The sequence below is a fragment of the Aphelocoma coerulescens genome, chromosome 14 (assembly GCF_041296385.1).
Source record: "Aphelocoma coerulescens isolate FSJ_1873_10779 chromosome 14, UR_Acoe_1.0, whole genome shotgun sequence".
In the NCBI taxonomy this organism is placed as follows: Eukaryota; Metazoa; Chordata; class Aves; order Passeriformes; family Corvidae; genus Aphelocoma; species Aphelocoma coerulescens.
The window spans coordinates 11,102,936-11,124,311 of record NC_091028.1 but is presented as its reverse complement, the minus strand read 5'-3'; the positions used below and the strand labels follow the sequence as shown (position 1 = coordinate 11,124,311).

Genomic DNA, 21,376 nt, shown 5'->3' with positions numbered 1-21,376 from the left:
AAAAATCACAAGAGATTCAACCACTCTTCCCTTCCCATTCACCCAGTGATGCTCACAGGCATCCTCAGCCTAAGTGGCATTTAGACTGCTATTTTCAGTACTGCAAAACTTAAATGGTGTCTAATCACAGGAAACACAATGCAGGTAGTAAATTATAACAAACGAGGTCCCCTGTCTTGATTTAAATGTGCTCAAATCTCCCAGTAGCCAAAGAGATGAGAAAACAACAGCCAGGCTGGCTGCAGCTATTTGAAACAGGTAAGTCAGCACCCCAGTCCCAGCCAAGCCAAGAACTTGGCATTGCACAACAATTCTGGAGCTAAACCTCTCCCAGAGCAATTTATTTGTTGATTAAATACAGCAATTTTTGTCACACCACCCAGGTTTCCAGCTTGTAAAAACAGAAGATGTGTTTGAGCAAGCAGGAGATTTCTTCAATACAGTTAAAAATGGGGAGTAATAAAAACTAAATCTACCAAGTTGCTCAATAAACTGAAACTTCAGTCTCTTCCAGGAAACATTCCCAGCTCGGAGAGAAGACTAGTGTATGCTAAAAGTAAAAAAGCATTTTGCTGCAGCATTCAGCCTTTAAAATTAAACCCAACAGCTTCTCTCTGTTATTTAAATGATCTCCTCCAGCTCAGAAGGGCTATGACCATGGCCTAAGTTACTTAACTCACATTTTTATTGACTGACTTGCATAAAAATAAGCCACATTAAGGACTGAGCTGACATTTGGTATACATCACCACAAAACTCATTTCAGATCAAACATAATTCATACAACCTAAAAATATTTCCAGCCTTCTCCCATCCAAGAAAAGGATTTTCAGATTTACATTATCCTCACAAACTTTGGTCTTCTGAAGTACAAGCAGTGCAGAATCAAAGGATTAAAAGAACACCAGGAGTTTTATTTTTTGATGATCTGCCTCTGAGTGTGCTTTGTGCCAGGAGCAAGTTAACCTGTAACTGCAGCTTAACCAGCACCGTTTTCTCATTATTTGCCAATGTTTTATGCACCCACACACAGAGGATCCCTCTCCAAGGATCAATTCCGGTCACCCAGAGCAGCACTGTGGCTTCTCCAGCCCAAGTGACCTTCAAGCATCCACCTGTTGCCTTGAAAGACTGGATTGGACCTTATTTTTTAATAATTCACACAGCAGTCTCAACAAGCAGAAACTGTGTCTCTTCCCACTAAAGAAGAAGGCTCGGAACAGCTTCCAAAAGACCTAATCCAGATCTTTCAGGGTCCAACATAAATTGGTTTATCCACCCATGAACCCTCCAGAGGCCTCACACAGAGGCAGGACAGACACAGCTCTGGGTGTCACCTCCTGCACGGGGAAGGAACTTCCAGAGTTGAATGCCACGATGTGCCAGATGAGAGCAAGTTGTGAGGAAGGAGAGAAAATTTCAAAAAACCACGCTAAAAAAAAAACCCATCTAAAAGCAACTAAATGGGTATTTTCTCATTAGCAACTGAGTTATCCTCCTCGGCACACAGGAGGTTGGGGGGGGTTGTTAATTAAAGTGAAGTAAGGCAAATTATGAAAGGCTTTGCTGAAAGCCAGTCTGTGGGAGAGGTGGCCCTGGGAATCCTCCTGGGAAAGGTGGAGAGGAGACCCCATGAAGGGGTAGGGTGGTCTGATGGGATGGAAGGCGGGGGCACTGGGATACCCCCCCGGGGGAGGGAACAGAGGAAACCCTGGGAAAGGGCTGGGAAGGGGGAAAGGTGTCACAGGGATGCCCACAGACAGGGAAGGTGCAGAAGAGACCCCAGGAAGGAGCTGGGAGGGGGGAAGGGGTGTCACAGGGACCCCCACACACTGGGAAGGTGCAGAAGAGACCCCACAAATGGGTAGAGTGCAGGGGAGAGTTATCAACAGGGACCCCCCAATCGAGAAGCGTGCAGAAAGGACCCCATGAAGGGCCAGGGTGCTGGAATGGGTGGTGAGTGTCACCCTCCACGGGGGAAGGTGCAGGAAAGACCCCAGGAAGGTGCAGCGTGCCCTGACCTGATGGAAAAAAAGGGGGAGACAGTGACAAATCCCCGCCCTTCTCAAATTTATGTCACCCCAAGGGGGTTCAAGCACCCCACGCCGGAGGGGCGGGAAAAAATATAAATAAACAAAAGCGCAAAGAGGCTCCGTCGGGCCACAGAGGTGGAAGCGGAACAGAAAAACGGTGGATAAAAGTTAAGCAACGCTGGGAGCTCGGGCCCGGCCGCCCCTCCCCTCACAGCCAGGCCGGGGAGGGGGCGAAGGCGCCAGGGGAGGGGAGGGGACCCCGGGCCCAGCCGTGGATGTGCGGCCACACACACACAGTACCGCCGCCGCCCCGTTACCTGTGAGGCGGATCTTGATGCTGGATCCGTTCCGGCGGGTACCGGGATTCGACATCGCGCCTGGAGGAGAAGGAGGAGGCGGCGGCGGCGCCGAGCTCAACCGGCGGCCCCGCTCAGCCCCGCCATGCGAGCCCGCCCGCTCCTCACGATGCCGGGGATCCCCGGGCCCGCGTTCCGGCGGCCGCCGCAGGCTCGGCGCCCTGTGTCCCCTCAGCCGCCGCCTCAGCCGCCGACGCGCCCGCCCGGCCCGGCCCGGCCGCGGAGAACCGAGGCCGCGCCCCCGCCACGCCCCCGCGCACGGCGGAGGGCGGTGACGTCAGCGCGCAGAGCGGAGTGGCCGCGTCCGGACGCCATGAGGAGAAGGTCGGGGGAGGGAAGGTCCGGGGGTGGCGCATGCCCAGGAGGGGGCGGGGGAGCGCCCCCTGGCGAGGGGAGAGGGTGGGGGGAATAGGGGTGGGATGGGGGAATGGGGGAATAGGAGTGAATAGGGGGGAATAGGGGGAATTAGGGAATAGGGGTGGGATGGGGGAATGGGGGAATAGGAGTGAATAGGGGGGAATAGAGGGAATTAGGGAATAGGGGTGGGATGGGGGAATGGGGGAATAGGAGTGAATAGGGGGGAATAGAGGGAATTAGGGAACAGGGGTGGGATGGGGGAATGGGGGAATAGGAGTGAATAGGGGGGAATAGAGGGAATTAGGGAACAGGGGTGGGATGGGGGAATGGGGGAATAGGAGTGAATAGGGGGGAATAGGGGGAATTAGGGAATAGGGGTGGGATGGGGGAATGGGGGAATAGGAGTGAATAGGGGGGAATAGAGGGAATTAGGGAATAGGGGTGGGATGGGGGAATAGGAGCGAATGGGGGGAACAGGGGGAATTAGGGAATAGGGGTGGGATGGGGGAATGGGGGAATAGGAGTGAATAGGGGGAATTAGGGAATAGGGGTGGGATGGGGTAATAGGAGCGAATAGGGGGGAATCAGGGGGAATGCGGATGCCTGGAGAGTGGCATAGGGGGGAATGGGGTGGAATGTGGGGAATAGGGGTGGCTAGGGATGTCTCGGGGGGGGGAGAGAAGGGGCAAATAGGGGTGCCTGGGGGTGAATAGGTGTTCACAGGAGTGGAACGGGGGGGACGTGTGGGGTAACATGGGGCGGACATGGGGTGCCTGGGGTTGGCATGGGGGTGAATAGGGGCTGTCACGGTGGCATGGAGGGTGTATGGGGGGACAGGCTGGGGGACATGGAGGGAGCACAGGGGTGCCTGCAGGTGGCATTGGACGTAGCACAGGGCTGTAAAGGGGTCTTAATTTGGGACAAACAGGCGACTACAGGCAGTGGGAGTGCCTTTTTCATCTCCAGAAATGGAGCAGCATCTTCTCACTCTGTAACTCCCTGATAGGAGGGTACAGCCAGGTGGGGAGTGGTCTCTTCTCCCAAGTAACAACACAAAGGAAACAGCCCCAAATTGTGCCAGAGTTGGATGTTAGGAACGATTTCTTTACTGAAGGAGTGGTCAAGCACTGACAGGGCTAGCTAGGGAGTCCCCACTCCCGAGAGTGTTCAAAGAAGAGGTGACACTTAAGGACTAGTGGGCTGATAGAGGCCAGTGGATGATCTTGGAGGTCTTTTCCAGCCTGAATGATCCTCCACCTGCTCCTCTGGGGCCGGGACAGGGGAGGCTTTAATCAGAAAAATGACTTTGTTGTGCATCTCTGGAGGGAGGCTGAGCTGCCCTGAGGAAGCACAGCAGCATCTCACCCTCACTGGTGCCCCTGGATGCCCCATCCCATCGCACTGGAAGAAGGGGATGCCTCCAATGCCCCAGAGCCAAAATTGCCATGGTGGCTGGTGCCTGTGCCAGGAGAGCTGGGGCTGGCAGGGAACAGGGGAGGGCAGCTCCCCTGGGCCAGGCAAGCAGCTGCCTGCAGGTCGCTCACACACCCACACAGCAGCCTTGGTGATCCTTCAGGCACTGGGCCCAGCTCTCCAGCTGCCAGGGAGACAGCAGGCACATCCCAACCCTCTGTTTGAGAGGGGCACATTGTCCTGGCCCCTGCCTTCAGGACAACATTTTATTTTAAGTTACAGACACAAGGATGGAAAGGAGCAGCTCTGGGCCACTGGCTCTGTGTAACACCACCAACCATAGGTTTATGTCCACCACATGCAGGACAAAGAATCAAAAAGATTTCCCATTTCTGTTTTTATCCTGCTTTTTTTCATCAGAGCAGCTGTAAGAGGCAGCCATGCCTGGCCCTGGGAAAAGGCACCTGGGATGGCCCACACAGAACCACAACCCAAAGTCAGGGCAGCCACCCAGGGCCCAGCTCTGTGTCTCTGTTTACTCTGAGGAAACAGATTCGTTTTACCCAGGGAAATGTGGCCCACAGAGCCCAGCCAGCACCACCCCTGTTACTCCACCAGTCCCTGGTTCAGGTGCATGTTCAGGCAGTGCTGTATCGTGTTTTTAAGTCCACAGCCCTGGATGCAAGCAGCACTTTGCATTTCATCAGATCCCAGCATTTTAATAATAAGTGAGACTCAGCCCTGGTACCCACAACTGGGGCTGCACAGCTCCGCCCAGAGCACAGAGTTTCTGTGCTACCAAATCCCTTTTCCCTGGGTGGCCTGAAGGAAAAAATGCATAAATCCTCTGATGAACAGATCCAGGGCAGAGGAAGAGTCTCTGCTTCCTGAAGAGATGATTTTCCCTTCAGATTAAGCTGCCTGTCACACCACCTCCCACTGCACCTGTGGAAGCAAAGGCCTGAGCCCACCCAGGGTCATTTTGAAGAGTCAAACCCCCAAAGCAGAGAGGGAAAGCCACTCCCTCACCATGCCTTAAGCAAAGCTTTTGAGATGCTTCAAGCCCTGGGGCGCAAAGGGTTGGAGAAGAGTCTGCTGGGAATTACCAACACTGCAAGGATGGAGCAGGGGCCAGCAGCTTGTTGTGAACCTACAGCACAAAAAACCTTTGTGCCATGTAATCAACTCCATCCTCACCTTCTGCTGGAGACCACAGTAGGAAGGCTTGGAGAGAAGGACAAGAGCCAGGGGCACACCATGGAAACCTGAAACACAGGTCCTTGGAATGAAAGAGCAGAGCCAGATCAATGGGCTCCAGACTGATGGATGGCAAGAGGGAAGCTGCAGCAGACATGAATCATTGCTCCTGCACTGGCTCCAGCAACTTTCTTTCCAAAGGGACCAGCATTTACTCAGCAGCTCCCACATGCACACCCCAATGCTTCCAAGTGAAGTAACACACAGCAAGGACACTGCCCCACCTGCCCCTGGCTCAGTTCCTTCTCTGCTGGACGCACCTCCTTTCCCACAGCAGTGATGGTGTAAGCAGAAGAGTGAAACACTTCTCAAATAGATTTTCAGAGCTATTTCAGCCACTCCAAGTCAAGCCTAGAAGTTTCAGCACATTGATTTGGTGGTAGGATGCTGCTCTCCAGCAGTTTAATGTACTTAGAAGGAAGTTTTTACCCAGAAAATGTGCCCAGTGGCTCCAGCACGCTCCTTCAAGGCCTTAAGATACTATTGGAAAAAAAACCAAGCCCTATCATTTGCAAGAGCAGCTTAAAGGAGGGGGAAAATAATTAAAGGCAAGAGGCACAAAGCCAAAAGTGCAATTTATTGAAAAGTTTCAGAAGTAAAAAGGCTCAGCATCTCTACTCCTCATGGTTTGGATGTCTGAGCTCTTCCAAGGTACCTCCACCCACCAGCTTAGAGCTGTGTCATGCTTCATCTTCAGAAGTTGAAGTCTTGCTTCTCCACTGAGAAATCATACAGCCCATCTTGGCCAGTCTGGGGCTCCAGGTCTGTATTCTCCTAGGAGGAGAATGATAGCAATCAGTCACAGGGTCTGCATTTGAATGATGCCTAACCTTTTTACAGCAGCTCTGTTTTAGTCTGGTTTTCAAAATCCAGCTGTTGAGCTCAGCTTGACTCTCACAGAACCCCTGGAGACTAGGCCAAGCCTTCCTGCTCCTTGCTGCACCCCAGAGCTGCAGTGTCCCTGCAGCCCACACACAAAAGCAGCCAAGCCTTTGGGCTCAGACACCATAGGAAGAAGAGAAAAAAAAAAAAAGTGGCTGCAGTGGTAGGACTCACTCAAATTAAATGGCCTGCTAGGAACAGCAACAGGCCAGGACTGCTTAGGGAGATGTTCTCCTGGCATCCAGCCCCTCCAGCAGGAGCTGGTGTGGAGAATTTCCTCCACATCCACTTGCACCCCACAGACCCTGCTCTGGCAAAGGACTAAACCAGACCTTTGCCCCCTGCTGCAGCTCACACCCAAACTGAGCCACAGCTCCAAGGTCTGCCAGACCTCTAAGCCTCTTCCCTGATGTTTTCCCATCTGCAAGTCTAAGGCTAGGACTGAACGTGACATCTGTGACAGTCATTGGACTCTTGCAGCTCCTAGCTGGTGTCCTATCCTCTTTTTCCATAGATTCCTTACCATGAGAAGGGTCAAGTAATCCAAATGCAACCTGAGCACTGTTATCAGCTGAGTAGGAGGCTGCCATTCATAGTGACAAGCCAGCTCAGCTCCGAAGGAGGAAACTTCTCCACATTTGGTATTCATATCAGTAACTGCAGTAGCTCCAGCTGATGCCAGTTTAAATTCCAGCAGCAAGATGCTATCAAGGCATCCATGTCTATTGTGCAGCTCCTTGGCTGACAACTTGGAGCTTCCACAGACCTTTAAAAGCAGCTGAAAGAAGCTGCAAGGACTTCTGGTCATGTGGAGGTCTCCTCCAAAAACCTCTTCCAGTATCCTTAAACTCTGTGCTTCATTCCAGTGGGTAAAGCTTCATATTTTCAGCTGAGAAGCAGCAAGGGCTCACATACCTCACCAGAAAAGTATTTCTCTATGATGTCCAAGGCAGCTCTGTAGACCATATCATTCTCATGGTTTTGCAAGTCTTCAATTTTCTCAAGACCACCAAGTTCTTCAACCAGCAGACACAACTTCTCTGTCTCTCCCAGCTTCTCAGCCGCCTGTAACATTGGAAAATCAGGCAGGAAAACAACCATCAGTAACAGGTCTGAGATGGTCTTTACTGTAATTACAACCCTGATCTACAAGTCCAAGGATCACGGTCCCTGAATTTATCAGGTCCCTGCCCAATGCCAGGGATATGACTGGGGTGCCTGTGGAATACCAGTCCCTGCTGGGGACTGCCAACCAAATCAGTGAGCAGAGGATGAGGAGCAACACTTTGGGAACTCAATCTTGCCAAGCCCTTTAGACAACCTAAGGGTATCCAAGGACAATTTAGACAGTATGAAGTGTCTCTTACTCCAAAAATCAACAGTCATTGTTCTAACCACACAGTACGAGCATTTGGCTCAATCCTTGCTGCTCTTAGGGAGAAAGAAGTCAAAAAATAAGAGATCTTATCAGGATGAGGTTAAAAAATGGCATCCAGGATGAACAGATCTCACCAGGAAGAGCTTTGAAATGGTCTCCAGGATAGTCAGGATGGTTTTGCTGTCTTTGGCCAAGAGCAGGTTGAGCAGAGGTTTGAGGACCCCAGAACGGACGAGTTCCACCACCTGATCCACCGTTCCTCCAGTCATGAAGTTGGCCACTACCCACACAGCCTCCTTCTGAGCCTTGAAGTCACCCTGGAAAAACAGCACAGCAAAGGCATTCCCAAGCTTTAGTATCCCTCTAGGATCAGTGTGAGGTGAGGATAACCATCTCCCTTACACTCAGCTTGGGCTGACCCCTTTCCCAGACCTTTGGGTGATGCATGGACACATGGCAGAGCTGCCAAGAGCAGCTCCAGGATGTGTCTCCATGCAGTTTACTGACAAGTCAGGATGCTCAGCTGTCCCAAGGATCTCAACAGCTCTGAAACAGCCTGCTCAGGTGGCCTGAGAGCTGGAGCTGAGTGCTTCACTAATGAGCCATCCCAGGCCACCTGAACCCCACATTCCCTCCCGCAGGAGCACAGTGCCATCCCTTACCTTGTTGAGCAGCTCCACCAAAGGTGGCAATAAACCACAGGTGATGATCTGTTGGATCTGCTGGCAAGGCCCTGCTGCAATGTTGCTGAGGGTCCACGCTGCTTCCTTCTGGATCACTGGCTTCGTGTGCCTCAGCAGCCGGGGCAGGACAGTCAGGACACCGGCATCTATTGCGTCCTGGGTCTGCTGGTCCGTGCCTGTGACCACATTCCCGATGGCACGGAGAGCTGGAGTCTAGACAGAGATTAGAGGAGATGAGGAAAGTCCTTACCTCGAGGGATACATGTCAGAAAGCCCAGCAAGATCCCTCACTAAGTGCTTGATCCTTCACACAAGGAGAGCATTGTGGGTGATGGCTGTTTATTTACAGCCCCATCATTCCCCATTTGCTCTAAGCAGCTTTAGAGTCTCTATCCAGCCTCCAGCAACAGCAAGCAGAACAGAGCAGTGGCTCGACAAGCAGGCAGTCAATTCTGCAGGCTGAGGGGACAGCACACCACAGCTGCCACATAGAACAAGGGCATGTGCCTTCCCTCTTCTCAGACATTTCTAACTAAGGGACCAAAGGGTGGAGATTGCTAATTGTTCCCTACCACAACATTCATATCTGGGCTGTCCATGAGCTCCACAAGCCTCGGGAGAATCCCTGTGTCCACCACAACTTGGATGCGATCATTGCAGCTATCAGTCAGGTAGGAAACAGCCCAGCAGGAGTCAGAGATGATTTCCTTGTCCTCATGCTGCAGGAGGAAGATAAGGACTGGCAGAATCTTCTTCACAGCATCCAAGGGAGGGCAGGGGTTCTTGTTCCTGCACAGGTTTGATAGCGTCCAGGTGATGTTCCTCAGGAACCCAACCTGAAACACAAAGCAGGTGTGAGATCCTCACTGCCCCCAAGAGTTTCTCAGTCCATGTTATCCTGTGAAGGTTCTTATACACCAGGGGCAGAGAACAGTGGGGCAGGAACCATTGCAGAAGGGCAGAGACAAACCACAAAGCAGCAGAAGGAAGCTTGAAGGGCAAGTTCAGCCCTTCCACATGCATATGCAAGTCTGCCTTGCACCAGTTCCATGTTATTCCTAGCCTGAGATAGTCAGAGCTGGGTAAGAAAGCCAAGAATGGAAGAAATCCCATTGACTTGGAGTGCCTGCTTGGCATCCCCAGCCTTGTGCATAGGCAGGGCCACAAAAGCAGTTTAGAGCAGGGTCTCATTCAATTATACAAACAGTTTGTTGTGCACAAGGCAGCCAGTGGACTCACCCATCACCCAAGGGATTAAGAGCTGTTAAGTCAAGAAAGTGAAGGTTATTTACTGGAGTTGCAGGTGACACCAGAGCCAGCAAGGGAGGAATCACATTGCGAGCAATAAGAGCATCCCTGTAGAGAGGACCATCCCCTGGGCAGATAAAAAGGGTTGGTCATTGCATCTGCTTGAGTCACAAGACAGTCAACATCAAACAGCAATCAGACCTGCAGGGCCAGGGCTGGGTGACCCACCAGCCACACACCACTAGGCATTTCCAGGTGGGAAAGATTTACTGGGCAGACTGGAGTGCCAGCAGGCCAACCAGGCATGACCCATTCTGTTCTCCCTATGGTGACATTAGTGGGTTAAACCACCCCAGCAGAACAGAGTCTTGCCCTTGGCTTTGGCCAAAATCATCTTGCAGAGACAACATAGGATCTCAAAGGCTGCCAGGCCACACCAAGGGGATGAAGGGTTATGGGGTTCAATAGGGGCAGCAGCTTGGAGACAAAGCTGCAGGGACCAGAGCACCAATGCTTATCTCCCCAACAGAATCACAGAATATTCCAAGTTGGAAGGGGCCCACAAGGATCATCAAGTCCCTGGCTCAGTCAGGGACCTCCAAATGCCCCTCCAGGTCCCCTCACCTGCAATGTTGCCCAGGGCCCACACTGACTGCTCACTGATGTGCATGTGCGGGGAGGAGAGCAGGGAGATGAAGGCTGGGATGGCCCCTCCCTCCACCACAGCCCTGGTGTGCTCCGAGGTGCCAGAGGCGATGTTGGTCAGTGCCCAGGCTGCCTCAAACTGCAGGGCAGCATTGTCAGCACGACCCAGGAACTCCACCATCCTGGGGATGATCCCCAGCTCGATGATCTGATTGATGGGGGGGTCCTTGTGCCTGGACAGCAGCTTCCTGTGAGAGAGGACACAGCACAGCCAGCCATGAGGAACCCTGCATGGTGCCACCACAGCCCATAGGCCTGTGGCCAGGCACAAGGTTGTGGCTTGCAGGGGAAGCACTGATGGTTCAGCATCCCACCAGAACAAACCCTCAGCAGAAGGGCTGCCATATAAAGGGAAGAGTCAGCTAAACATAATGAAGCAACAGCAGGGTGTCTGCTGGAAGTAAAGCCTGGACATCCTCACAGCCATACTCACTGGGGATGGTGCTGGTCCCAGATCACTGGTACAATAGCTGGAGCCAGCCAAGGAAGCACAAGCAGGGATGCAGCCTCTCCTGGACCCTCAGGAGACATCCCCTCTGCCAGGTGGGTGATGGCACTCTATGGTCCTTCATGCCCCCAACCTTGTAGGGACAGCCCTGCTCAGCTCTGACCCTTTACAGAGCCAGGCTCTCCCATCCTTATCCTGCCCAAGCATTTGGCACTTGATTTGTTGTGGGATCCAACGTGATCCCTGGCACAGCACAGGCACAGCAAGGAGGGCACCCAACCCCTTGGCTGGGTTCACACAGGACTGCGAGCCAAGCACAGCACACAGGGCACAGAACAGGCACCAGCTGAGATTCCCATGGGTAGTTTGGGTTACCAGGCTCCTTCCCCCTTTGCCATCTCTCTGGAGAGCTCCTCAAACAGGAACTTGCAGCCTTTTGCCCCCAGGCCCCAGCACAGCTCCAGCAGCTGGGTGCATACCTGGTGGCCTGGGTGGCGAGCAGCTGCAGCTCAGTGTCATCCCCATTCACGGCTTCCACGATCTCCTCCAAGGACGGCTGAATAATCTGTGTCACAAGGAATGATTCTGAGTCAGACGGGGAGCCGGGACTCCCTCCGGTTTAATCTCGGCAGTCAATCAGCCGTCTAGACCCAACTCAGTCACCACTTCATATCTAAGCAGTGTCTATTCTTTATGCAACACAGTTTCGAGATGAGGCAGAGGAAGAAAATCCACAAAAGCCTTCAAGGCAACTACTGCTTGTAATCAAGCACTGAAAGAGTCACTGACACCATAATGGGCCTTCGAGCTCAGTAATTACCCCTGGCTGTGCAGGAAGCCAGACAGGAGCAGCTCCCAGCGAGCCAGAGCACCAGCCTGTTCTACCTGCCATCAAGGGAGGCCAGCAGGACATCACCAAGAAAAATTGCACAGACAAAGACCAGGTAGTCTGAAACACTCCCCAGTACTGGGCATGGAGATCAGGAATGGCACCAACTACTTAACCCAGGCCACCCCAGCTGGAGTTGGTAGTGGCCCAAGGTGGGGATGATTCCAGCTGCACTGATCCTGCCCAGGTGCAGAGCACCAAACACTCACCTCATATGCTCCATCTTGTCCCAGAGAGGGATTCTCCTCCTTCACATGAATGGAAATGTTCCTGCGCTTCAGGATCTGCTCATCCTTCTTGGCCTTTCTCAGCTCGATGCTCACCTCCACCCTCTGCCTCCGCAGGGTCTGGGGGGAAGAAGGGCACCATCCCAGCCGTGTCTGCAGCACCCCATTTCCCAGGGAGCTCATCCCCCACCATCTGCCCCACATTTCCCACGGGAGGAGTGCAGAGGCATCGCCTCACTAAGGCCTGGAGGGTGATGTAGGAGATGGGACAGAGGAAACCTTTCCCTCAGTGCCTCCCAAGGACATGGGCTGCTGGATGAACCAGCAACCAGTGGGTGCTTTTAAAAGTCGATTTTCTGAACCCGAAAGGCAAACCTTCATCTCCTCTACTGGCTTAAATCAAGCTGACAGATCCCACATCTGATATCCCATACCAGCTCCAACTCTGCAGGGATAACTGCTGTGGAGAGCTCAGCAGGCTGGGGCTGAGCCATTTCCCTCCCACAGCCACCCACCCAAAACTCACATCCCCCTTGCCTGTGCCACCACACTCCTTGCAGCCCAGCCAGCCCCACACCACATCCCAAAAGCCACCCAAACATCCCAGCTGAAAGGATCCAGAGCCATTCCCCTACACCCTCACACAGGTAGATTTGGGGCCATGAACCTTGAGAAGCCTCTCCATCAGCTCCTGCCAACGGTGGGCTCTGCTGGGATCCAAAAGTGCTGGCACAGGCAGGTGGGTACTCACAGTTTCATCCTTGCCCTTGTTCTTGAACAACTTCATGTGCTGGCTGTGCTTCTTGACTGGCATCTTGGCAGAGTTGAGAGAGGTGCTGAACACCCTCATATGCTCTTGGGGGTCAGGACAGAGCAGCATCAGGTCACAGCTGCCCAGCAGCATCCCCTGCCAGCCACTGAGGGGGCTGGGACTCCCCACTCCCACCAGCAGCCTGGGCCACTCATTTCCACCCCACACTCCCAGTAAGGGAGACACTGGAGATCCCCTGCCCCAAGCAGGGCTTGATAGGATCCTCACACACTGCAGCTGAGCCACTGAACTAAATACAAGCACAAACTACCACTTAATATCAGGCTACAGAAATTACAGCTGCTGCTGCAGTCCCAGGAGGAAACAAGACACAGACTCCCCACGGTCACAGGAACATCCACTTCCTCCAGCCCGGATCCTGGGGCTTTTACATTTCCTTTGACGCACAACCCAAGCCTGGCAAGGCCTCTTGCCTCCAAAAGGAGCAGCTCAAGGTCTGATTTAAGGACACGCAACCACATCCAAGCCTCTCTCACTCCACCACAGAGCCCAACCTGGCTTCCTCCACCAGCATCCCCAGCTAGGAAAGACCCATGGTCATGTGCAGGGACATGAAGTGACCGAGTTCAGTTGATAAAAAAGAGTTCTGGAAACCCAGCAATTAGTACAGACTGCCAGGTGAACATGAAATAGGGACAGGTAAAAATAATTTCTAAGCACCTCCTGGTAAAAGCCAGAGATACACACACAAATAAACCAAGAACTGGCCTTCAGAAAGCTTTCATCAGAAAAACAAGGCTTCCAGCCAGCATTAAGGGAGATATTTTCAGAGCAGACACCATCATGGGACCCCTAAATGCAGGTTGTGCATCAACACACTCAGGGGCTGATCCCGCACAGATGGTGCCTCCTCTCCTCCCCTCCCCTCCAGGCTTACAGCCAACACCTGCAGCTCAGAGCAGCCTCCAAGGGCTCCCTCACATCATCATTTTAAGTTCAAGGTTTTGGTGGCTTTTTTCATCCTCTCTCTCTCCCTGTTTCCTGTCCCAGTAACCAAGGCCAGGTAGCAGTAGCTCTTATCCCATCCATCCAGCTGCAGACCTCCTCCAGCTTCCAGAAGGACCAGGCTGAGCCACCTCTTGGCTCAATCCAGCATCCCCCATATCCTTAATCCCAACACTCAGACCTCAAGGGCTGCTCCAGCCTCCCCTCCTCTGCTCCCCCAACAGAGCCACACATCCCAAAAAGCCTCTTCTTTTGGGGAGCTTTCTCCACCACACCCACTGACACTAGCCAAGCAGCAGACCCAGCATAGCCCCAAAGAGCCAGGAGGGCCAAGCCAGCAGCCTCATTGTGGGATAGATAAAAATCACCCAGTACCCAGAGGGGAAGGAAACCACTTACCCCCAACTCTGCCTCATACCCCACCACCCTCCACTGCCTCTTTTATTTCCCCCACAGGGCCACGTACCCCCAGCTCCCCTCCCCGATTGGCTCTTCCCAGGACAGCCCCCCGTTACCTGCACCTGCTCTGTCACCTGGATGCACTGGAGGAGGATGGATGGTGGTGGCTGCCTTCTTGTCTGGACTACCACTCACCCTCCAGATCTCCTCCATATGTTTATGCTTTGCCCGATTTGGCCTTGTTTCTTGGCCAAGACCCTTTGTGGGTCATGCCAGCCTGTACCTGTACAGTGTCCTGGCCTGTGGGGGACAGTTTGGGCTCTGCCACCCCATCACTGTGCAGGGCACAGGCAGTCTGGGGGTGCCCCTTTTTTTGTCTGGGTAGCTTGTGGGTGGTGCTGCAGGCCAGGAGAGCACCTCCTTTGGTCAGCAGGGCCCCGGACCACACAGCCAGGCAGCATCAGCTACACAGAGGTTGCAAGTGAGCCAAGACTGGATTAAGCAACTTGGAGCATCATCAGGCACTGAGCTGCTGGCTGGCACAGGAGGGAGGCGGCGAGGAGAGAAACCCAGCAGGAATCCATTATCTCCATGAGTCCTTTAGCTTTTGGCCAGGAGCTGCTGGGCAGCTCACGTCCTCCTGTGTTCTGTGCCCATGACAGTCTCCACCAGCTTCATTTATGGAGCCCTTGCCCCAGTCCTGCTCTTGCTGCTCTGGCCAACAGGGAGAGCAGCTCCCTGAGCCCCAAATAACCACTGTGGCAGGGCTTGGCTTGGGGACTCTGTGGTGCTGAAGACATCCTGGCTTGGCACCTGCTCCACACTATCACCCTTTTTAGCAAAGCCCCATAAAACCCTCTTGGTGTGTGCAGGGGTGCCAGCCTGGTCTGACCAACAGGGAAGGGAGGAGCAGTGTTTCCCAAACGGGTAGGGAGAGCAACAATTAAAATATTTAATTAAAACTTGACTTTAAACTACTTGACATCTTTTTCTACTAGGGAGATGGGGAGCAAAGACCCTGAGAGCTTCTGGAAGCTGATGCTGGGATGCCGATGGGAACAGCACTCACCACTGGGGTCTGCACCCTCCACACCCCTGGGCCTCTGCACCTTCCAGCTGTGCACACAGAGCCATTCCAATCCAAATTTTAGGAATTCAGGGAACAACTTGTATTGTCCAGCATGGAAATACCTATGGAGACACGCTGTGCAATACGCTGTTCTAAGTCCTGGATTCAAGTCCTGGGGTCACACCAGTTCTGCATTTCAAGGCAAATAAAATGAGTTGTACACAGCTTTATGTGGAAGGTGATAGGGGAGGTTTGAGAAAAGACCTTCAGATAAATCTGTTGTTTGTAGGCATTAAAAAGCCAGTTGTGCTAATCCTGGCTGCTGTGATTTTAAGCTTCAAGTGCCACTGGTTGCATTATCTTGTTTCTTGGCTGCTTGAGACATGAAAATTACATTTCAATTACTTTTTAATTCAACTTAATCTGGTGCAAAAGTTAGCGTGCACCCTCTAATTTTGTTTTCTGAGCGGTTTGTTTCCACTAATTCCTAATCAGCCAACACTAAATCAAAACAGACCTGGCTCAAGCTGAAATAGATGAGTCCTTGCGACCTTGCCAAGCAATTTAATTAAATTGGCTTAAAATCATACCCCAAGGTAAGTGGGGGCAGCCTCCGGCACAGGCCAGCCCCCAGCTTTTGGTCCCCTGCCTGGAGAGCTCTCACCCAAGGTGCTGCAGGATGTGAATATGAAACAAGGCTGGGAGAAGTTCATGGTTATCCTGGGCTGCTCTTTTTCTCCCTGCTCCTTCCATTCCCTCTCCACCTGCCAAGCACAATCAGCCCCATCCTGTTCAGTTCCCTGTCACCTCCAGTGCATGGAGGGAGAGGATGGGGAGAGAAAAACACGTGTAATGGATGAACATCCCCCTCCTTGTCCTTCACTCTGGTCCCTGATGTCATGAGAGGTGGCACTGCCACGCAATCGACCCCAGGAGCAGGCTGAGGATGAGGGGAGTGGATTTGAACCCATGCTGAGGACATGGAAAGATCAATATTTGCCAAATGGGGAAGTGAACAACCACTGGAGGAAAAAAAGGTTTTGGGTTTCAGCATATAAGAAGGTATCACAGCTAATGGAGAGGAAAGGAGATAAAACCCTAAATCTACATGACAGTGTCCCCTGAGCTCAGCCTTGTGTGCTCAAGCTGAAAATTCACATTGTGACAGGTATGAGAAGCTATGGTTTCAGTGTAGGGGTTTTTCTGAGGCTGCTGTCCCCCGCTCTGTCACCCTTCACCCCACCACTGCACCTCAGTGAAGCTCTGACTGGGGTAGATTTGAAAACACCAGTTGTAACCCCTGTGAGAAAAGCCCTGGTTTCCCCTCCTGTGTTTTTCATGTTTCTTGCATAGATTTATCCTCACTGCTTGTGGAGAAAGGTACTGGTCAGGAAAGGTGTCAGCGTGTGGCGTCTCTGTTGCGGGGTGAGATGAGGCAGGAACATCCTGGGATCCATCCTGGGGTGCTGGATCCAACCACAGCAGCTGGTTGGATCAACCCCTCTGTGAGAGGAGAGTCTCAGCTGGCAGAGGGAAAGCAGAGGCAGGGGTCCCTGCCAGCCCCTGAGCGGCTGCTCTCACACAGTGTCCTCTCTGTCAGCAACAATGTAGTTCCATTAAATGAACATCAACGAATTAATTTTACTTATTAGTTACACTAACCAAGGAAATATCCCTGTGGGTTCCTGAAACAGCTGATGATGTAACTCCTGGTGGATTATAGAATCATGGAACATCCTGAGCTGGAGGGGACCCACAAGGATCATCCAGTCCAACTCCTGGCCCTGCCCAGGAGACCCCAACAAACCCACCCTGTGCCTGAGAGCATTGTCCAAATGCTCCTGGAGCTCTGGCAGCTTTGGGGCTGTGACCACTCCCTGGGGAGCCTGGTCAGTGCCCAACCACCCTCTGGTTTTTTCCTGCTATCCAGCCTACATCTCCTTGACGCAGCTTCATGCCTTCATTCCCAAGCGTGGCAGGGATGGAGCCTGGAAATTCCTCCTTTTTCAGTTGGGATCCATCCTCCTGGCACACAATCCACGAGGGAGGCGGTGGTAATTCCACAGGCTGCACTGGTCCCTCCTGGAGTGGCAGAGGTTGGGCAGCTTGTGACCTCCCCAGAAGCAGCCACCAGCTTCTTGTCAGAGCTATTGTTGGTGCAGCCACCACAAGCGGGAGCTGGGATCGGAGCTGCTTTGTGCCAGGCACGGAACAGGCACGGAATAATGACAGCCCCCATCTGCTACAGTCTGTCTAATCAGGACATGCAGAAGGTGGGAGAAGGGATTTATTGTTATCTCTGCCTTACTGCTGAGCCAGAGGCAAAGCTGAGCACTGCAGCTGGATTTTCTGCGGCTGAAGGTGCAGTCTGTTGTTTCCTGTAAATTAGTGGAGCAGCCTCAAAAATGTGGTCCTGCTTTGCTGCCTCTGTTCCTCTGCAGCCAGAGAGCCATGGGGATGTGTCAGTTCAGAGAATCATGAAATTGGTTGGGTTGGAAGGGACCCTAAAGCTTGTCTCATTCCAACCCCCTGCCATGGGCAGGGACACTTTCCACTATCCCAGGTTGCTCCAAGCCCTGTCCAACCTGGCCTAGAACACCTCGAGAGATCCGGGGCTAGCCACAGTTTCTCTGGGCAACCTGTGCCAGGGCCTCAGCACCCTCACAGGGAACAATTCCTTCCCAATATCCCATCTAACCCCGCCCTCTGGAAGTGGGAAGCCATTCCCTCTTGTCCTCCCCCTCCATGCCCTTGCCCAAAGTCCCTCTCCAGCTCTCTTGGAGCCCTTTTAGGCACTGGAAGGGTCTCTAAGGTCTCCCTGGAGTCTTCTTCAGGCTGAACAGCTCTGTTAGCCCATCTCCATGGGAGAGAAAAGAAGGAGGAAAAAGAGGAGGAGGAAACAAGTACAGTTTTCCATCATTTCAGTTGAAACAGCTCCTGCTGTGGCCGTGGGACTGTGTGGTGGTTTTCAAGGCAAATTGTTCTTCAGGTCCTTTTTCCAGCCAAGAAATGGGATCACTCTGAAATGTAGGCACTGGGAAAAAAAGGAAAGGAGTCATATTGACATTATACAGAAGAGATCTATATTTATTGATAAAGAGGCCTGGGAGAGCTGGGAATTCCCTGAGAATTAAGGGAAAGGGAATTTGTGTGCAGGAAGACAGCTTGTGAAGTGTAATACCAACTGATTATCCCATCAGCTGGGCTGGGAGCTCCTGCTGAGCTATCAGAGAGCATTGGGAAGGAGAACAGCAGCAGGGCTGTGTGAGTTGTGGGAGCTCATTCCCCCTTTCCAAAGGCAGCTGTTAATGTCCATTTGGCTCCACTGTAAGCGGATGCCCCAGAAAACCAGGACAGCCCTGGAGCGCCTGTAACTCCACACCACGCTGAACGTTAAGGAACTAATTTTAACTTCTGAGCATCCTCCTTTCTGCCAGCCACGGAGGGATTAGAGTAACAGTTTTTGAAATTATTTAAAAATAACATCAGACTTAATCAGAGTTATTTATTAAATCCATTATCCTCTGTCAGTTATGAGACACTGATTCAGCTACAGAAACTATAATCACCTATGGCCAAAAATCTTACCTTTTTTTTCCTTAGCCGGGCCCAGTAATGATTAGTCCTTTAGTCCCTGACCCTGTAATTCAAGGAACTGAAACAGAGAAATCTATAGTGCATTTAGGGTTGAGGCACAACAGAGTGATGAAGAAAGCTTGGAATTAATCAAAAACCCACATTATTTTGTATAAATCATGCATGTCCCACAGCATCTACCAGGAGAAAGGCTAAGGTACTCTCTAAAGGAGTGGAGTGCCTTCTAAATCATGCAGGGAAGAGAAACTCTATGAAAACACCAGGAAAACCATATAAATCATGGGGTCTTGAGCCTCTGGATGCCTCTTTGCTGTCAGGGAGTCCAAGTGCATCTTAATTAGAGGAGGAGATGAGCTTTCCTGCTGCCAGACAGCTCACCTTGCTCCAGCACCTCCGATTATCCCAGCTGAGGACGGCATTTCAACAGAAATTAGTGTCTTTGTTTAAAATGTGTATTTCGGGGCCTGCCTTTGAAAGCCATGCTTAGGAAATGCTAAAAAGAGGATTGGACATGCATATTCCACCTGATCCAAGAGCTGCAGATAATTTTTGCTAAGCCCAGAGGTGATGTTCATCTCTGTTGCAACTTCTTCACATCTCACACACACTGATTTGGGAATGAGCTTTTGGGGAGCCCCCAGTAATTCCATCTCCTTGTGCCACCTCCTTCCTGCCACTCAACTGCTCTGAGGGCTGTCCTGGAAATGTGACAGTGTAATAAATTTTATGTAAAAATGTAAACCAAATTCTGCGTGACCCACCTGTGGCCTGGGCTGATCCCACAGTGTGGGCAGCAGAGAGGGGGAATGTGCACCTCGGCTTCACTTTCTGAGACTCCACTTGGGACAGTACTTCCAGCTCTGGGGCATCCATCATCACAAGGATGAGGAGCTGCTGGAGTGAGTCCAGGGGATGCCACAGAGATGCTCCAAGGGCTGCTCTGGAGCCAGGCTGGGAAAGCTGGGGGTATTCACCTGGAGAGGAGACTCCAGGGAGACCATAGAACCCCTTCCAGTGCCTACAAGAGCTCCAAGAGAGCTGGAGAGGACTTTGGGCAAGGGCATGGAGGGACAGGACGAGGGGAAATGGCTTCCCACTGACAGAGGGCGGGGTTAGATGGGATATTGGGGAGAAATTGTTCCCTGTGAGGGTGGTGAGGCCCTGGCACAGGTTGCCCAGAAAAGCTGTGGCTGCCCCTGGATCCAGGCCAGGTTGGACAGAGCTTGGAGCAACCTGGGATAGTGGAAAGTGTCCCTGCCCATGGCAGGGGGTTGGAATGAGATGAGCTTTAGGTGCCTTCCAACCAAACCATTCCACGACTCTCAGATTCTATAATTCCTTGCATTCAGTGCCACAACTGAAAATGTGAGCACTGAGAAGTTGGATACCAGGAAGACAGACTTGAACTTTGCTTTCCTGTGTGTACCCTTCCCTGAAGCTTTTGAACAATGCACAGATTGTCTCCTGCAGGATTCGTGACTCACTGAGCACCTGGTGGGATTTGAAAGGCCTTGGCATTGTCCCCATCAGACCCTCTGTGCCCCACGAGCAGAAATCTGCCCTTGTTTGGTTAGAGCCTCGTCGTGTCTCCGTAGAGACAACATCCCTGCAGCCCTCACAGGAATACACTGATCCTCCCCAAGCAAGCACAGACAACAGCTGAGAATGAGGTTGCAGCTTTCATTATTTTCTAAATGACTAATAAATGCAAAAACATCTTGCAGTCTCCTGAGGCAGATCTTTATATAACCCTGTGATCCTTCAGCAGGGCTTTCCGATCCGGATTCCATTCCTCCCTGAACCACCAGAGATCAGTTTGCTTCTGCTGCTGAAATGCAACTCCAAAATGCAGCATCCAAACTGAGTTCCTTGTTATTCCAAGGCTTGTCACAACAGCACAAAGGCTGAGGCTCTACAGCAAGCAGCCATAAACGGTTTTGTACTCCCTGTTCCTTACCTTGTCCTCCTCCATTTACAAACTCTTTCTTTTTAATTGGGAATGTCACTACGAACACCTGGGCTGCTGTGTTTAGCCTGGGATCCCTGGCAGCACTGAGGGAGAGACAAGAGCCTTTCTTATGTGTGGTCTGTATTGGATAGGTGGAATGTAGGTAAGTATATGCAGGAAGTTCTTCCCTGTGAAGGTGAGGAGGCCCTGGCACAGGGTGCCCAGAGAAGCTGTGGCTGCCCCATCCCTGGAAGTGTCCAAGGCCAGGTTGGGTGGGGCTTGGACCAACCTGGGATAGTGGAAGGTGTCCCTGCCCGTGGCAGGGGGTAGAACGAGATGAGCTTTAAGGTCCTTCCAAGACAAACCATTCTGGGATTCTACATGGGCTGACCTGCCCTTATCTGAAGGCCATTTTCCAACCTGAAACAGAATTATGCTCCACATCCCTTCAGGCAAGAGGGCTGGACTCTCAGTCTCACTTTAACATGATGAAGGAATCTCTGTCAGGGCAAGAAACTGAGCCCACACCAAAGGCAAACATCCTGCTTAGCAGACAACTCCCTCTACGATCCGTGGTCTGCAGGGCTTGCTGTGCACTGCTATCGGGAAACGTCACTCCACAATCTCTCCTCTATTCTCTGAGGGAACCTTCCAACCCCCCCTTCCCAGATAATGTAATCACAAAGGGACACGGCTGGGTGAAGCAGCTG

General features: G+C 52.2%; 2 protein-coding genes across 5 annotated transcripts in view; both read right to left on the bottom strand.

Annotated features, from left to right (window-relative positions):
• Positions 1-2,605, bottom strand: part of SMURF1 (SMAD specific E3 ubiquitin protein ligase 1) — a 45,627-nt gene extending 43,022 nt beyond the window's left edge. For all 4 annotated transcript variants that reach the window (XM_069029544.1, XM_069029545.1, XM_069029546.1 and 1 more), the window contains exon 1: positions 2,351-2,605. In XM_069029544.1, coding sequence (XP_068885645.1) covers positions 2,351-2,405 — 55 coding nt within the window. In that variant the 5' untranslated portion in view covers positions 2,406-2,605. The remainder of the gene's footprint in view (positions 1-2,350) is intronic.
• Positions 2,606-5,974: 3,369 nt separating this feature from the next.
• On the bottom strand, positions 5,975-12,795 carry KPNA7 (karyopherin subunit alpha 7). Its single transcript, XM_069029999.1, has 10 exons — positions 12,628-12,795; positions 11,859-11,996; positions 11,240-11,325; positions 10,232-10,500; positions 9,652-9,734; positions 8,932-9,195; positions 8,339-8,572; positions 7,811-7,993; positions 7,214-7,363; positions 5,975-6,190 (listed from the first exon to the last, which is right to left on the bottom strand). Exons 1-10 carry the CDS (start codon positions 12,778-12,780, stop codon positions 6,110-6,112), a joined length of 1,641 nt encoding a protein of 546 aa, XP_068886100.1. The 5' UTR covers positions 12,781-12,795; the 3' UTR covers positions 5,975-6,109.
• Between the last annotated feature and the right edge of the window lie 8,581 nt (positions 12,796-21,376).

Coding starts and splice junctions, on each gene's coding strand:
- KPNA7 (XM_069029999.1), bottom strand. CDS start 12,780: ATGCTGCTGGGCAGCTGTGACCTGATGCTGCTCTGTCCTGACCCCCAA. Junction 9,196..9,651: donor TGGTGTCACCTGCAACTCCA/GTAAATAACCTT, acceptor TTTGTGTTTCAG/GTTGGGTTCCTGAGGAACAT. Junction 6,191..7,213: donor AGAAATACTTTTCTGGTGAG/GTATGTGAGCCC, acceptor TTCTCCTCCTAG/GAGAATACAGACCTGGAGCC.